Genomic DNA, 18591 nt, shown 5'->3' with positions numbered 1-18591 from the left:
TCTCCAACAACTCAAAATCCAAAGCCCTCAAAGTACTAGCACTGGGTCCTATCTACATGCATGTCTACAGCTATATTAAAAAAGACCAAGGATTAATATCACCTGAATTTGGGCTATGACATAGCTCAACACCTTCCCAAATACCCTAATGCATTTACCAAACACTGTATCCAATTGTGGGCAGATGTCAGCTCTGACCTTCAAGACAGGCAGATGCATTACCCCTCCTGGCAATGTTACGCCCCTTCCAATATCAAGGATAAGGAAATTAGCAGACTACATTGTTTTTAATGGAAGAATTTACTCATCAGTAGCAGGCAGTTTTATCAGAAGTTGATACTTGAGAAACCTGATTGGTGAGCCTTTCATTTTTAATCTGCCTATTCAATTTGTTGCTTGGTTTAATGTGACACTTTAAGACACCTATCAATTTGACTGAATCCCTAATAAGAATAAATACATGTGTTTCAAACAAAATTTAAATGAAATTAAAGTCCGTAAAAATCTACCCATGTGCTGATAGACATGTACACTCTGCCTTGCTATCTGCCTCTATCTATATGGAAAAAATACCTACTTTAAGTTCAAAGATATGTTGAAAATGGCCCCCTCCTGCTGCAGAATTTTGCGAAGTCATTCATTTGTCACTTGCTGGCTAAGTGACCATGGCACCTCATCTCACCCTTGGGATCCTCAAGTTCCTCAATCCTCAGGGTAGATATGACACCACCTACCTCACAAGGTTACTGAAAGGATAAATAACATATATGTGAAAGCACCTAGTTCACACCTGGCTCTTGCTGCAAAGCCCACAAAAGCCCCTCCCCCCTTTTAAAGTTATATTCAATGCAGGAAAAGAAGCCTGTGGTTGAACTCTGACATCACAGGCATCAGTGGACTCATGAGCAATGGGGTGGCAAGGGTGTGACCTCTGACTCCAAACCAGACTGCACTGCTCAGGCCGTCACAGCACCACTGGCTTACAACATGGTGACACAAGCATGACCCATCCTGAACACAGAGCGGGCACGACTGACTCCAGCGCCACAGATTATCAGCCACCCATGGCTTTCTGACCCAGGGGAGAAGAGCCAACCTCCAGAGGCAGGAGGAAGGAAACCACATCATAAATCCCACACCCACAGGGGAGGACGCCTTCTGAGGAGCTAGGGCTGAGGAAGCGGCTTCACAGCACACTCAAGAAACTGTGTAGGCTGCTGCTAGACATGGTCCAACGGCTCCTGCCACACCTCGCCACACCCAGGGCCTCCCAGGAAGATCACTACCTCCAGAGAGGCAGCACGGAGTGGGGCTCTGCGAACACAGCCAAGTGTGACGGCCAGGCCCACCGCTCACTAGCCGTGTGCCACTGAGCAAGTCACTTCATCTCTCCAAGCCTTGCTTTCTCATCTGTAAACAGAGATAACATCTCCACCTATCTCTAGCATTCTTCTGAGTCTTCAATGAGGTAATGCATATAATAAATGACAGAGTCAGCTATAAAAGTATTCAATAAATACTGGCAATTGTTACTGAAAAGGTCTCGGTTTCCTTCATCAGTGGACATCAGACCAGCTGAGTGAAACTGAGAACAGAGAGTCTTGCCATTCGTTCCCCGCACAAAAATTTCTTAGATTAGGAATTTGTATTTTTCATAGGGTGCTCCCACACATTATTGTAACTCATTCGCAAAGCAACCAGGATGAGTAAAGATGGCAGGTGTTCTTTATTTCACAGGTGTATAAAGCACCCTCTTCCTTATATTCACCCATTCAAACTTATTACAAAAACTGTATGTTTTCCTGTCTCTTGACCTGTGTGTGAGCCCCCTGAAGACAGGTTTGGAAGCTGTACCACAGTGCCTAGCAGAGGGCTACAGAGAGGCCCTCCATAAGGCTAAATATTAAACAGGAATTCAGTAATGCCAATAATTATTCTAACCATCACCTCTTCCACTCCAACAACAGTTTTGTTTGTTGGTTTTAATGCAGGGGACCTTAGCAAATAAGTTACATTGTAAATTCCCACTGGGAAGGGGGAATAAAGAGGGGAGATCACAAATCAACTGCTATAATCACTGAATGACCGGTGCCTCAGTTTCCTCTTCCTAAAAGAACTGGTGAGCAGAAGAGCTGCTCCTTATCAAAGAAAAAGTGAGCAAGAATCCATAGTATAACTTATGTTTGCAGACAACTATGAGCTCATAGGAAGATGAGGTAAGAAAGGTCACTTCGGAATCACTGGATGACAACAATGGCTGAGACGATATCTGGACCCGCCCTGCCATCTGACTGTAGCACACTGGTAGCACAAACAGTCCCAAAGGCAGCCAGCTCCAGAGCCCTACCCAGCAGGCCAGGGGTCTAGTGCCCCTCCCTCAACTCCAAGCCCCTCCCTTCCCAAAAAGCCAACTGAATTTACTACCTTGATAAGGGCTGCGGTTATGGTTCTGTGGCCAGGAACTCCTAGTCAAGCTTGGCTACAGTCAGGCCTGTTGCTGAATGTGTAGGACTTTTAAAAATTGCTTCCTTGTGTTTCATATGAAAAAATAATCTCCCATCTCAAAACTGAAATCATATATATTTGCAGAAGAAAACCAAAGAATTTTTTTTTTTTAAGGAGTGGGGAGAGGATTGGAAGCCACTGAGGGCTGGAAAGCAGTTCTTTGGCCAAAACTAGTTTTCTTGTGGCTACTTCTTCAGTTTAAAAGGCCGAGCTTGCACATTAAACTGCTATCTACATTTCTGAGGCCCTGCCTCTATTTGCTCAGAGTATTATTAACGGCCGGGCTTCTAGAAAAACATTACTCATGCTGTATCACTGTGAGCAAAGACATATCTGCAGTTAGAAAAGTTGCCTTCATTTTACAGTCACACAACATAAAAATCTGAATGAATGGCTACCACACCTAGAAGAATGGATTTCAGTTTCGCAGGGTGCACTTCCACCCCTCTGGCTATGTAACTGGATTACATTAGTGTGACCCTAAACTCCTCTGGTTCAACCACTCTTGCCGCATTGCACTCAAAGGGAAAACGTAAAAACAGTAACAGCAAGAAGAGACAACCCGATGTTTCATTAACTTTAGTATCTCTCCGAGTACTTCAGCACCATGGGCTTCCTTCTCTCCTCACCGAAGTTCAATTCCCCAGCACCCTGCAGACTACGCAGACCACATGAGGGAGAGTCCTATCAAAACTTCATTTTATCAAAAAAATAGAGAGAGCCAGATAAGCCCTTCCTGAAGTTACAGTTTAGCCACATCAGAGAGCCAAAACCATTATGTGATTCACGCTTTCATTCAACACATTTATTATTATGTGGCTGGGAAGGCCACCTCTTTTCTGAGGGGAGGAGAGGCCACAGGGAGGAAGAGCGGCTAGCTCACTTTAAAACAGCTACAGATGTGCTACCGCCTTCCTCACTTTACTCATTCATTACTCCTGTGCCAAGCACTAGAACGCACACAGGGATAAGCAAACACACACAGACCGTGTCTTCCATGCCTGGTCATAGGTACTTTCATACACAGCTATGGCGACCCACCGTCGAGCTTGCCCGGGACTTGGGGAGGCAGCTCAGAAGGAACAGCCAGTGCTAAAACTAGGATAAGTTTGTCACCCCATCAATACGATGCACTAATTTAAGATGTATAGCCACCCCAAGGGCTATTTTTCCCAGTTTTTAACAGGTCAAGCAAATGGGGTCCAGGTCACTGGTGAAGTCAGGATTTGAATGTTGGCTTACGTGACTCCCAGGCCCAGGTGCTTTCCACCAGGCTGTGTTTCTGAGATAAAATGTCCTAACACTGGACACTGCCTCCAGCAGCCCGCACAGCCCTCTGCACCACACCACCCTGCCAGGTGGTGGAGGCTTTCCTCCTCGGCTCCCCCAGCCACTCCCACCCAGGCTCTACCACAGACTGTGCAGCTGGGATTTCATCTGCTTGGCAGTTGTTCGCAGATAACGCACAATCTCCCTCCAGCACTGCGAGACTGAGTTTTTTTATAGCGAGTCGCTAAAACCTCTGTAGGAATAAACGTCTGCCTCAATAAAAATCAGGGCACCGTTTTCAAGCATCAGAAACACAGTCTGTGCTGGACTCATACTCACCTCTCAACTACAATACATTCAGGCGAGAGATCTACAGTAGCTCATAGGCATGTAACAGCTCAAACAGACCAGGGAGACTTTCAAAGACCTCATATACATTAAAATAGATCTTCAAAGTTCCTCTTAAACACACACACACAAAACCCTAATTCAAAAGAGCCAAGGCCACATTCCAAGAGATAACCACTATCTGCACATCATGGGAGTCACCAAAATACGGTCTAAGGTTTGTGTAAGGATTTCAGGGAAAACATACACACACTCCAACCAGCCTGTACTTACACCACAGCTCTCCCTCCAAAATTCCATCACAATTACACTCCGTGGGGGGGTCAAATTCACCCAAATAATGACAAAGCCTACGTAATTTCCTTACCACCAGAGAAGAACAGAACCTGCAGACTTTTTATGTTTTACTCACATTCTTCATGAATAAAGCGTGCCTCAGTGATCCTCAAATTAACTTTCCACTTGCATCATTTCAGCACTAAAGGACTTTAAGGCCAGATCTTTCACAAGGCCTTTGTGAGGCCAAATATAGGCTGGCCTGTGTGTCCTTGCTACTGTGATTACTGGATCTGCCACTTAAAGGCCCTCTGCCTCTTGAAAACAAGGTTGGGGGAGAGAGAGAAGTGCTAAGAAAGGCCTTTCAAAAGCACACACAGTAGAGGCATTCACCCATCTACAGAGAGCGGTTAATATTAGTTTGGCTACAGTAGTTCTCCGACAAAGTGCTGGATGCTCTGGCTCCCGCAGTAACTGCTCGAGACGCTTTTTATGAACTTCGAGCCAGCACTATTGTGACCTTCAACCTACATCAAAAGTCATCAGACTCAAATGACTGCCGTCAGCCTTGTATACTTTCTAAAGGGGAACATAAAAGGGGCCGTTTCAGTTGGGTGCGTTTTCAGGCAAACCAAACACTCCTCTAACATGAAGGAAACCACACCCAGAACAGGTTTCAGGGGTGGGGGTGGGGTAGGCTAGCCAACTTAAGTTCAAAAGACCAGCCCCTCTTGGGCCCTGCTTTGCCATTTAACCAGGACCTGTAATAATGGCTGCCATTGATTAGTGAGGGCCCACCATATACCAGCTAGTGTGACAGTTTCTGTGGAGACCCTCACTTATTTGTTACTACTTTTATTTTTAAAGTAGGCTCTACACTCAGCGTGGGGCCTCAACTCATGACCCTGAGATCAAGACCTGAGCTGAGATCAAGAGTCAGATGTTTAAACAACTGAGCCACCCAGGCACCCCGAACCTCACTTATTCTTATGACAATCTTACTTCATAAAAGTTGCATTACCGTCATCGCAGAGAGGAGTGAACAGGCTCAGATTAGTAAAAAGACTGCCCTGATCTGGAAAGCAATTTGGCAAGAGGCATAGAAACAACCAAATATGAAAGTTTATGATATAATGCTAAGTAAAAAACAGAAACAAAACACCAAAAAACGGAATCCATATGATTATAATAATGTTAAATTGTACATGCATATAGGTAAGAACTATTGAAAAGTGAAATCTGCTCAGATTACGGGATTTTTTTTTTAAAGATTTTATTTATTTATTTTAGAGACAGAGAGCACATGAGCAAAGGGGGAGAGGGGGAGAGGGAGAATCCCCAGTTGACTCCACAATGAGCAGAGAGCCCTGTGCTGGGCTGGATCCCGGGACCCCAAGATCATGACCTGAGCCGAAACCAAGAGTTGGGCACTTAACTGCACCACCCAGGTGCCCCCAGGATTGCAGGATCTTAAACTATTCTTTCCTTTGAAGGTGTCATAATTTGGCTATGAAATAATTATTATATAAAAAGAATTTTGGAGTAATATAAAGAACAGCTAAAAATTTAACTCTGCCCATTACTAATGACCGTCAATCCTGTGGTGGTAAGAACACCATCGGAGCAGCCTCTCCACTCCTGCTTTCGTTACTTGTGCCCTTTTCATCAGGAAGATTCTGGAGTGGTGCTGGTTGAGAAAGGAAGTAACTTATCTCCTCCATACCTTTTCTTCTTCTTTAAGGCACAAAAACTTCCAGCCAACAAGTTTCAGCAGGTGCTTTTTCTCCCCTATCTAACCAATACCCACTAATTTTAAAGCTTCACCTGCAGACTTACAGGAAATGAGAACTTATCAAGTAACAGATATTTAGTGTATTTTAAATCCACTTTTACAGCCATACCTGAAGACACTTCTAGGTGAGTTTGAAAGTGGACTAAAGTCTAATAACCAAGGGCAAGAAGAGTAACATCGAATTAATACAGGAAGATTTTACTAAGATGGAGCATGGGGTTAGGGGTTATTTCTGCTCTAAAAACATAGTTTAGAAGTATATAAATGGCTGAAGTCACAAAGCAGGTATGGACTTAGCATGACTCTACTTCCCAGAACACCATGCTAAAATTCTCAAAGAACTTAAAGAAAGTAGCCCAGAGAATTTTGTAATTCTCCATTAAAACCAAATGGGTAAAAGACAAGAAATTGTGTTTTAACCGCACCAATTTCAAAACCTGCAGGATTAGCAAATAGGAAAATCCCAGCCAAATTCTACAAAGACTTACAAAGCCAGGAATTAACCAACCACATTTTTAAAGCCCTGTAATCTCCTAGGGTAATACTAACTTTCTTCAATTAACTATTATACATTAAGATATAAGATTATTTTATGGTTACTTTAAAATGCTCTAGTTTACCTAAAAGAAAAAAACCCCAAGAAAATCTTACTTTTGGGGCGCCTGGGTGGCACGGCGGTTAAGCATCTGCCTTCGGCTCAGGGCATGATCCTGGCGTTATGGGATCGAGCCCCATATCAGGCTCCTCCGCTATGAGTCTGCTTCTTCCTCTCCCACTCCCCCTGCTTGTGTTCCCTCTCTCGCTGGCTGTCTCTATCTCTGTCTCTGTCGCATAAATAAATAAAATCTTTAAAAAAAAAAAAAAAGAAAATCTTACTTTTAAGGCAGACTTCCTAAAAAACACATTAAACTCTAAACCTCAGGAAGGTCATAATCTTTCTGGGGCTATTTTCCTCTCCACTCATAGGGGTAAGGAGGCAAGTACAGATTATTTTCAAGGCAGCACTTCTTATACTTGAACATGCATACAAACCATCTGGAGATCTTGTTACAATGAACTTCTGACTCAGTAGATCTGGGGTGGGCCTGAGATTTCTAACAAACTCCCAGGTCATCTGCAGACCCACTAAGTAACCAGGCTCTAAGTACCTTGCAGTTCAAATTTCGAGGAGTCTATGTGGTTTCTAAGTTTCTCACCCCACAAATCCAAAAGCTTCCCAACTGGTCTCCTATCTCTCTCTTGACCACTACCCTCTAAAGCAATCATCATACTAAGCAGTCAGACCCACCTTTCTTCGGAGGAAATTAAAAAAAGTCAGAACAAGTCACTCTCCTATCTAAAATCCTTCAGTGGCTTTCCACCTAGAGACCTACCTCTGAACACCTTAACCTGATTTACAGGACCACGCATCCTCTGGCTTTTCAATTATCCTCTGACATGCCCTTCCTGGCTGTGCACGCTATAAAATACTCTGGCCACCCTGAACCTGCTCCACTTCCCCCACCCTGGTCCCACACCTCATTTCCTTCCCTTGGGTCTCTAACCTGGAACAAGTTTTTTGTCCACTTGCTGCCTATTCCTCTTTAAGCTCAAGCACCATTTCCAGCATTGCTGAAATATGCCTTCTCACGCACTTCCTAAACAGGGACAGTTTGCATTGAGAAGCAGGCAATCAATAATTTTTTGTTACTAAACAAAAATAAAAAAGCAAACCGTCTCTCTTTAAAATCAGTTTTATTATTTCATTTCTTAGACTCTTCTTGCTCTAAAGTTGCCCAGATTAGTGACTGACTACTGAGCTTTTAAATGGCAAGTCCTTTGCACCCATAAACTGATTTAACAAGTGCCAGAGTTTTAATTAAGTCAACCTGGCAAAAATTGTTGAAGTTAGAAAAATGCTTACAATGCCCTTATCATTATTTCATCTGTCATTAGTTTTTCGTAGCTGGCGGTCTAAGAATTGATAGAAACTTGTCAGGCAGGAGGGCAAAAAGACACCAAGATCTAAAAACAGCTGGGGTCTACCTGGCTTACTGTGATAACACGCACAAGTGTGATTACAACTGTGAACAGAGGTATGCCTGTAAAGCTATTGTGAACCGAAAACTTGAAGCTCTGTCACTATTCCTGTATATTCCAGGACAGAGGAAAACAAACTCTGGAGTCCGTATTTAAACTGCTGTGCCATACTGGACATCTTACAGTTCATCTATATATAGTGTTCTTTAAAAGAAAACACGATGATGGAAACAATAACCACACTTGACATTTTAAATTGTACAGCGATGTTTTCAAGGAAGCATAATATAGATTATGGCATTTGCTGTTCAATGCAGCCGTGGAAGGTAAACCTGACAGGTATTCAGGTAAGGGAAGCAGCCCAGATCTTCAGATATCCAGGACAGGGCTGTGGCCAGGTGCCACCTGCCTCCCTTCCAGATACCAACCTTCCAGATACCAAGTTGCTGGGATTTCTGTTTTTCAGGTGAAATGCAACAGATTCTTTACTAAGAACCTATATGGAGCTAAACAAGATGCCTTACTGAGCTGTCTGCACAACCTGCAGATACTATAACCTTTTTCTCCATTTTTTTTTTTTTCCCAAACTTACATCTTTCCGGATTGGTCTTCCCACCAATTCGGTGGAGAACTGGGACAGATAATTAGTGCCTCTGGCAGATGAGGTGGCTGAGGCTTGCAGATGTTAAAAGGCTTCTCTAATTTTGAGGGACAAAGACCATTCCCGACTCATTAAATGCCTTTTCCACTATTAAACAATTTTATTCTAAACATACTTCTTCACGACTCTTCATTCCTCGATATATCAGAGTATCTGGTCCCATTTAGGAGTGATTCCTGCAGTCAGTTCCTCACCATCTCCCTCCTTCCTCATCACCAACTCACAAAGATTGTAGGAATGATCCAATAAGGGAATATTTCTCAAACTTGAGGGTGCACCAGAGCCACCTGGCAGGCTATAAGAACCAACTGCTGGGCCCCACCCTAGAGTTTCAGAAGTCAGGCCTGAGAATTTATATTTCCAGCACCTTCCCAGATTACACTGATGCTGTTGGTCTGGGGACCTCCTTTTGAGAGCCACTGCAATAAAGCAGTCCATAATAACAATTTCATTTATTTACTCTTTAACAGACTTGGTAACTGCTATGTGTTAGACAGGCGATGTCAGACTTTTGTCTTTATGCCCCTAAACTTTGTGAGGTGTAGAAAAAACAAAACGGTAAATCAACGGAAACCAAAAGCAGTATGTGAAAATCATAAAATGAGCAAGTACTTCAACTTTAAATCTTACAGGAAGGGAATCCAAGAAACGATTCTGACCACCCTTCCCTCTGGGAATACTTAGAATTAAGTGGCATCTGAACTGGAACTCAGAAGTAATAATCCTGACCGAGGAAATAATTCCCGGTGCAAGAAACCTGGAGAGTCGGGTCTCAAGGGCAGGAAAATGAGGGTAGTTTTAGGGAATCCTGAGTACTGTTGAGGAAGGAGTAAAAGGAGCTGGAGACAGGAAGGTCAGCTGGACCCAAATCACCATGTAGTCAAATCCCAAAACTTTCTGCACAGAACTCAAGTCAGGGCCCAGTTTCAGGGAGGCCCAACAGTTTTGGGGGAGGGGTGGTTCAGGAAACCAAAGAAAGAGACTAAAACAGAGGTAGATGCAGTAGGGCAGACCCCTCGCCAGGCCCTAGGCATACGGAGAGATGACGGGAACAGAGTCATGAGAAAGCTTCCTTACAGTCAGGTCATTCAGTCCCATTTCACTACCCTGAGAAAAATGGTCTTTTTCCCTCAAAGGGAGTTAATCCATCACCTCCTCTTCTTCCCAGCTGGCCTCCAACAGTCCTTTTAATGGATACCCTGGTCAACCACAATTTAAGCTTGACGGTCAGAGTTCCTGGCCCACCAAAAACAGAGAGCACCACAGGTCCAGAAATCTGAGCGGTCCTGAGTTCATTAATTTTCCATGCCACCGGACTGCACTCATGGTATCTAGGGAGTGGGTGCTGTGGCTCAAACCTAACCCCCACACTTTGTGGTCCCAGAAGAGATCAAATTTGCAGCCAGAAAACCTGGATTCTGGAGATGTATCCTCATACCAATTGATTTTAACCCAATGAGCTGCTTATTTACCTATAAAAAATAAGAATACCCCAGTGAAATATTATTAATACTAAAAAAATGCACACTTATTTAGAACTTACTAAGTACTAGATCCCATGCTGGGTACTTTGAATAATCTCATTTAGTTAATTATGCAAGATGATACATATTAAAGTTAAGTGCTGTACATATTAATAGTAATTATTATTACTACATCATTCAAAAAGAATCCTAATTCGCAAATCTGTTAAGAACTTCCAAACTGTGAGCTCAAACTTGATAAACTGGAAAAAAATATTATTTTTTTAAAATTGGTGACTTGTGCCACAAAGTTATCTGGGCTTAGAATAGCTATAGTATTGGCAGGTATCCAGACCAAAAAGCCAATCTTTTATGTTTTCATTAAATCCAAAAATGCTCTTATAAGTCTTGGTCCCCACCCCCAAAAAAGAGTTATCACTTGTCACCAATTCTTTTCACTGTCACAATGGGAAATATCTGAAGGCTAATACTTTATATTTAAGACCTTTAAATTTTCTTCATGACAAAAAGGAGGTGTATGCCCAGTAATCTTCTTTCTGTAAAGTTTAAGACATTATGCAAGAAAAACATCTAGGTACCCTAACAAACCGGCAAGTCCTGAAAAACTTGAGAATAAATTTTCTTCACGATTTGAGGGCACAAGACCAGCAATATTTTTTCCCTAAGAGAAGAAACCAGGACAAAAAAAAAAAAAAGAAAAAGAAAAAAGAAATGCAACAAGGCAACTCTGATAGCATGTAAGAAACTGCTCTGTAGTTTCCCTCTCTGTCCCACTGAAGACAGACTACTCCATAACTCTTTCTAGACAGTGGGACAAATTCATTGAGCCAGAACAGCTTTTTTTTAAAAAAAAAAAAAAAAGGCACCTTCTCCAGAAATACCAGGTGCTAGATGTCAGAGTTAGGCTGCAAAGAAGGCAGAAGTTCATTTTGATGCTTTTCAAGTAGATCCTGTCTTCATTACAACTCCACTGCCAGGGCCAAGAGAATCAGTGCTCTCTGGGAAGCAGGTAGACAGGAGAGAGGACTCAGGTTAGGGTGCCCATTTCATTGTAATGTAACCTCATCATCATAATCATTATTATTATTATCATTACTGCAGAAATAAAATAATACTAATATCTAGAAGTCTAGAAGAAGGTTAGAGAACAACAATGTGCAGCCTGAACTCAATAATGCCTATGACCCTGGTCAAGCTATTTGTCTTCTCATCTTTAAAATCTCACAGGTGTGGGGCGCCTGGGTGGCACAGTCGTTAAGCGTCTGCCTTTGGCTCAGGGCGTGATCCCAGCGTTCTGGGATCAAGCCCCACATCAGGCTCCTCCGCTGGGAGCCTGCTTCTTCCTCTCCACTCCCCCTGCTTGTGTTCCCTCTCTTGCTGGCTGTCTCTGTCAAATAAAAAATTAAAATAAAATAAAATAAAATAAAATAAAATAAAATAAAATAAAATAAAATAAAATCTCACAGGTGTGTTACAAAGACAAGACACCATATATAAAGCTCCTACTAACATGTCTGATACATGGTAAGCACCCAATGAAATCTTTTTCCCACCAACCCCAAGAGGAGACAAGAAGCCTTACGGAATAACTGGAATGTGAGCAGTCTTAAAAATTTCTAGGAATGATTTCTATAGGTAAATGGATGGGTGGGGCATTTGAGGCAGAAGGTGGACGATGAAGCTAAAATCCAGGGCTTGGTTTTATGAAGAGCTGTAAGCCTGCCTACCTGGAAGATTGGATTGGAATGTAAGAGCAGGCATAGGAAGTACTTGGGGTGGGGCCATTTTGCGGAGGGTGCAATGCCAAGTTAAGGAGTCTGGAATTTAATTTACACCTTAGGCAGAAGCAACAGCTTCTGAGTACACGAGTAGCGACATTTTCCTATAAGGAATTAAGCTGGCTGATTTGGAACTGGAGAAAAGGTATTATGAAACTGTTACTACAGACACATTTTTCTAAACATGTGAGGTTGAGTTGTTTCCGCATTTCTCTCTTATTTAGAAAAGAAAAAAACTAATCCAACTTTAAAGATGCATGCAGAGGCTCTGAGGAAGGTGGTAACTTAATTTTGCTGATGAACAATGTGAAAGAGAGAAAGCATGCACATTGGGTGTGTCTGTTAGGTATGCTGGGTGTTGGTGATTAACGTCTGAAGCCATCAGAGGCTGAAGGTCCTGTCTCTCATCTTAACTTATGCTAGGAGCACTAGTGTGATAGACATCACTCCACATCTCTGTCCTCTGAATCAGAGTGTAAATAAGTCATACTTATTTGCTTACTATCTAAGTAGACCAAACACATTTTAATATCATACTTCCCTTAGCTAGAACATCAAATCTCATCCCCTGGTCTCTCCTGAACTTTTAGGATCCAGTGTGAACATAATTGAAATCAGCAAAAATGCAGAAATATCTCCCACAAAATCACAGTACTCTCAGACTCTCAGGCATAGATGCTAAATGAATAAATTCATTTAATAGGCATTTTAAAAAAATCAATTCAAAGGACCAGTTTAACAATATTGGGTTATTTACTGCTAGGAAGGATGATACTCAGAAGAGTTAAAAAAAAAAAAAAAGGGTGAGGGACGGGCAGCTTTGGAGGTATGTATAAAATTAAATCAGAGGATACAATCTACATATTACCAAAGATGATTGAAAGAACGACAAATACAAACTGGGGGTAGGAATGGGAAAAGGTTTTAGCAAAAATTCTCCCTGAAGTTGCTTAAAATGCCATTAGTTCCATTTGTTGTTACTAAGGAGGATGCCATATTTGTAATTCTCTTGGGATCCAACATACTTGAAAGTTAATTCACCCTTTCTCAGTTCCTCAACATGGGTGGTTTTCTGTTATAGAAATACCAAGACTAAACTTGTGTAACTCTTAAACCACAGTATGTAGAAATAAGACAGCTATCTGGACCTACATTAGGGAGCAAAAGTCATTTAAAAAAAAAGCCACCACACAAAATGTGAAGCCCACCCCTTCTGAAGGGATTTCCTTGAGAAACAGTAACGAGGTAAAAAAAAGATATATATATATATATATATGTATATATATATGGTGATATATATATTTTTTTTTTAATTTAAATTTTCCTGTACCCAGAGAGGACAGTTTAAGACATTTCCTGTGTGTACGCTCCACCCTTCTCGGTAAGCAGTTTTACAACCATCCTCAAAGCTTTCAAATAACAGCCTTTCCTTTTGTTACGGGTGGGCCTGTGAGTACACTGCTCCCCACACCTTCTTACACCTTTGCCTTGGTTTTGCATTTTTTTCTGAGACGACAGGAGTGGGCGGACGGGACGCTGGTAATAGGTTTTCTGATCAAGGATCCATCACTGGGTGCTTTCTCCTGGACAGCATGACACAACGAAGCAGGGAGACTTAGTCATGCTTACTAGCGGGGCATTCTGAAATCTCAACACCTAGAACTATGGGGCTTCCAGCACAGACCCAGAAGATAACAGACACACACCACCATTCCTCTCTTTACCATCTGCAAACTCCCCCTACCTCTCTACCCCCCAACCCAAGTTTTCCCAAAACGCCAATTCCACCTTCAAAGAGCTCAAGGAGAATGAACCAAAGACACATAACATTCCCTGGAGGGAATGGAGCTTCTTCTTAGCTAACTGCCCCAGGAATGCAGCACAGACTAGCAAATGTTTAAAATCACGTCCTGTTCTGCCTCTTGTTTTCCAGAAAAGTGTCATTACTGTCAACTATTTCACAAGACAAATAAACCTGGGAATGAAATATAGCCTCCCTCCCCTTCCCAATGAAAACATTGTAGGATTGAGCTGCTTCCTTCCTTCCTCCTCCTCACAGGAACCGCATTTGTGGCACCGAGAAGAGTTAAAATAAGAAAGTGTGTGAAGGCCACTTTTTCACAGCATTGGCTAGAGCCACACCTAGCCTACTACTGATTCCAGGGGCTTCCAAACGGAAGGAGTTCTGTTTTCAGTTATGAGCCCTTTTTCATGTGTAAGCTCTGAGAAACCGCCAGCCAGGCCTGCTGGTAGGGCAGGGACAGCCAAGGGCTGCAGGGCCACCCGAGCGGTGGGCTGCAGGCCCATCATCCCACACACTGCTGCACACAGGACCCCGCTCTCCATAAAAATATGTGGGTAAAATACTGGATTCATTCAATTATTTGAGACTAATATAGACGCCAAGAAACCTGTAATTGATCCAACTAATCCAACCCATAGCCTTGGAATGACAATAACTGGCTTTCATTATAAATTACACAGCCTACTAAATTGATGGGAAGGCTCTCCCCAACACAATACATCAGAAGAGTTAAAATTAGGCTTCAGAATCAAAACTGTAATTTACCCAACGCTTAGGAACAAAAAGACCACTCCCTCCTCCCCTTTGCTATTGTTCTACGGGACTGGGTGTCGAGCAGCGCACTTTACACCTTTAGGATTCCCAGAGGTAAGAGGCTGGGGGGCTGGGAGACAGAGGCGACCCGGAATCAAATGCTTGCATACTAATAGGTCTATTACCATTGATCCACTGAGCTGCAAAGATAGCTAAAGGCCAGAAAATGTGTGCTTAGTGGGTAGCAGATACCTGACAACCGCGAGCCAAAAGGATACGAGAGCGAGAGAAGGAAAGAGACTTCAAATGGTGGCTTTTCTAGAGTAGAGTGAGAAACTGTCTCCTTTAAGGAGTGAATGGGGGTGCTCGCAGCCAACCAGAGGCTTTGGGGCCGGGCCTTGCGGCGGCCCGTCTTCATTAGGGTCACGTACCATATGGCACAAATAAAATCTCGGAACCCCCGTAGGCACAGCCCCAGGGCAGGCCTGGCCTTTGGGAAGCGAGGGCTTACCTTGTAGTTGCTTGAATCTCCCTTCCAGCTGGTTGTAGTTGTAAGGCACCTGCCCCGTGTAGGATGGCGACAGCGGCCCTGAGATGCTAGACGTCCTCTGCAATTCCATTATGCCCGGCGTAACGCCCTGGCGGGCTGCACCGTGAAAATCCCGCTCCGGCCCCCACCTACCCCCATCCAACACACAGGAGCTTCCGCACGGCTTGGCTCCCGGCCCCTGTGAAAAAGGCTGTACCTCAGGCAAGCCCCATTCCGGTCCGAAAGTCCAGCAGGCAGATCTGATAGGAAGTTGGCTGCAGGAGAGTCCACCTTAGCCCGGCCAGGAGTTACCACTCAGGGATCTAATTCCTTGTTGCTTCCCTTCCTTTTGTGGCTCTCGACCAGAAGCTTGAAATAAATTACCGAGGAGGGGCGGGAGGACGGACGGAGGGAGGGAAGGAGGTGCAAATCCTACTTCAAAATTTTTTTTAAATATGGCCAATCCTAAGCATGCCCCGGTCGCCGAGCCCAGGAGCTCGCGGGAGCCGTACACACACCTCCTCCCGGCTGCCCGCGGCGGCCGCCGGTTTGTAATTTAATCAGGAGCCACTCTCCGTGCGCTGGGCGGTGATGTCACCTGATTAGCATAACAGCATTGTAGAGGAAACGCAGGCTGTACCACGAGGAGGGGCGCGGGGGAGGCCGGCCGGCCCGCGGCCCCCAACCCACAGGCGGCCCCGGCGCGCTGCGCACCGCCTCCACCGCCCCGGAGCCGACGACCCCCGGGCCGGGCCCAGGACGAGCCCGCCGTGGTGGTACCTTCCCAAACAAAGCTGCTGGAATTACAATCTTTTGTTGAGAGCCTCATGTAACGGAAAAGTCTCCGATTACTATCACATGAAAAGAAGGCGGCCCGGGAGGGTGAGGAGCCCCGCAGGTCCCCAGCCCGGGCGGCTCACCCACTGCTCTGCGTCTGCGGAGATAACGCGGCCACGGGGGCCGCGCACCTGGGTGCACGCGGCGTCCCCACTGCGCGGGCGCCAACCACGCGGCGGCGACCCGGCCGGCCACCGTGTACAAGTGAGAGAAAGTCACTCTGGGCACTTTGCAGGGCCACAGCGAGGGGAGGTGTAAGTTCAGCGCACAGAAGAATCTCCTCAACAGACTTCTGCGGCCATCAGAAGATGTTTAGCGGGAGGTTTGTAACACTGACTCTATAATACGAATTCAATGCTGGATTTACGGGAGCACCGATTTGCAAGGCATTGTGGGAGAAAGGTACACAGGTAAACACCTCAAGGATCCCGGACGTGAGGAGTTTACGAACGGATGGATGGGGAGATAAAAGAAAAGAAATTACCCTCAAATCCTACTTTGATCTGTAAAATGAGGCTCCTGAACTTTTGGGTTCTTCAAGATATTAAAACACTCCTCCTTAATTTCTCCCACCAGTCTCAAAAAAAAAAAAATCCTCTACAAAGAAAAGAACAGTGATCAAAATGTATTTTTGGGAAATAACTGACCCAAGTTTTTCCTTCCCATCTTCCCCAACTAACTACAGGCAGACAACAAATCACAACTTTGGCTTTCCCACATGGAGCCCTGCAGCAATACTCTTCCTAAGATAATTTCGTTCCTAAGGGATTCCAATCTGCATTAAAGAGGTGGGCCTCCACTCCAGGATTACTTTAGTCCCCAGGGTACTTGTAATTCAAGCAACTGCATCCTGTCCCAGCTAGAGTTAAAACAAACCTGAAGTCTAGCTAGCTGCTCAAATGAGCAACTCCCATTCTTACATCTACAGCACAGGCTTTTAAATACATCCAGTGTCAACTTTAGCTTTCTAAAGCCAGGTCCAAGATTTGAAGGCATTTCTCATCACCCAGGATGTAGAGTAATTTCTAAAGCCCCTTTAACCGCCCACAGCTGCAATTCACAATGCTGACAGGAATGTGGCAAAATGTGGGGTTACTGGAAGAAGCAATGGACTGGGATTCTCAAGACCTGAGTTTCTAGTCCTGGCCAAGGCTCTTAATCGCCTATGATCTTAGAAGAAACCCTGGATTCTTTCTAAACCTCCTTTGTCAGACAGGGATAATTAATGCCTACCTCTACAAGGTCAATGAGGGAATGATGTGAAAATACCCTGACAACGATCATTCCATTTAAAATTAGGAGTGTATTTTTCAAAACACACCTCTTGCATATTTTCCCCCACATATCACACCAAAGCTACAAAAAGTAGAACGGAGAATATTCTCAATTAAGATGTTAACAGGCCCTTCTTCACTATTAAATACAGTATATATTAATATTAAATATACTTCACTATTATATATGAAGTTTTAAGTCTAAGTGTCCAGCTGGTGTGGGCCGAGACAATGAGACTGCAAAGTGCTTGCCAATTTACAATGCTTTTTTTTTTTTTTAAAGATTTTATTTATTTATTTGACAGAGATAGAGACAGCCAGTGAGAGAGGGAACACAAGCAGGAGGAGTGGGAGAGGAAGAAGCAGGCTCATAGTGGAAGAGCCTGATGTGGGGCTCGATTCCAGAACGCCGGGATCACGCCCTGAGCTGAAGGCAGACGCTTAACCGCTGTGCCACCCAGGCGCCCCTACAATGCTTTATTTTGAATCTTTAAGCCACTTAGTGAATAGAGTATGAGTCACCATTCTTGAAGTCTCCCTTTCAGCTCCCTCTGGTATGGGGAAGCAGGTGAAAGCAGCTTTCTAATTAGCCAGGTTAGCCAGGTTACGTACTAGGTGATGGGGGTAGAGGCTGGGACTAGTTTAGTGCACTCAGTACTAAACAGCAGACTCAGAATAAGCCAGGCAGAGTGAACAGATGCCAAGTATTGGAAAGAAAGGTTTTGAGGCTGGGGAAGGGTTTAATAACCCTGCAGGGGCAGGAGGTGAGAAGTGGGATTTATTTGCTGTGATGGGGCACGGGAAGAAGAGGCAGAACCCTGATGACTCATCTGACCACCTCCAATTCAGCAGTGGGGAGGAGGTAAAGGAAGGCCAGAGGCACTCATTCTTTATTCCATTCAGTATTACTTAATGCCAGCTACGTGCAAGGTACATTGCCCAGTGGAAGATTCAGAGATGGCTGGGCGAGTTCCTGGCCAAAGGAGATGGGACAAATACGCAAATAGTCCAACACCAGAGAAACAGAGAGGGGCTAAAGGAGGGGCGCTACTAGAGTTCAGAGGATAAGGGAGACACAACTGCCTAGGAAGACAGGCAGTAACAACTCCAGGAGGGACTGGCATTGTGACCAAACCTTGAAACACAGGTAGACCAGCAACAGGCTGGGAAAGGGGGAAGCTTTACTCTCCTAGTTAGGGGTAGTTGGGAAAAAAAGGCACCAACTGGACTGTTCCAGGAAAGGCACCAGCGAGTACTACCCT

At 44.2% G+C, this 18591-nt stretch overlaps 1 protein-coding gene across 4 annotated transcripts in view; it reads right to left on the bottom strand.

The window, feature by feature from the left end:
- SPTBN1 (spectrin beta, non-erythrocytic 1) overlaps positions 1-18591 on the bottom strand; it is a 194803-nt gene that overhangs the window by 94964 nt on the left and 81248 nt on the right. Inside the window, exon 1 of one of the 4 annotated variants that reach the window (XM_011237884.3) lies at positions 15201-15774. The exons of the other annotated variants lie outside the window; for them this stretch is intronic. Within the exon in view, the coding sequence (XP_011236186.1) occupies positions 15201-15309 (109 nt within the window). The 5' untranslated portion in view covers positions 15310-15774. Of the gene's footprint in view, positions 1-15200; positions 15775-18591 lie in introns of those variants that run through there. 4 annotated transcript variants of the gene reach the window in all.

This window comes from Ailuropoda melanoleuca, chromosome 4, assembly GCF_002007445.2.
Source record: "Ailuropoda melanoleuca isolate Jingjing chromosome 4, ASM200744v2, whole genome shotgun sequence".
Classification (NCBI taxonomy): Eukaryota; Metazoa; Chordata; class Mammalia; order Carnivora; family Ursidae; genus Ailuropoda; species Ailuropoda melanoleuca.
Note: the sequence above shows the minus strand (reverse complement) of the source record. Positions and strands in the feature narration are given on the sequence as shown.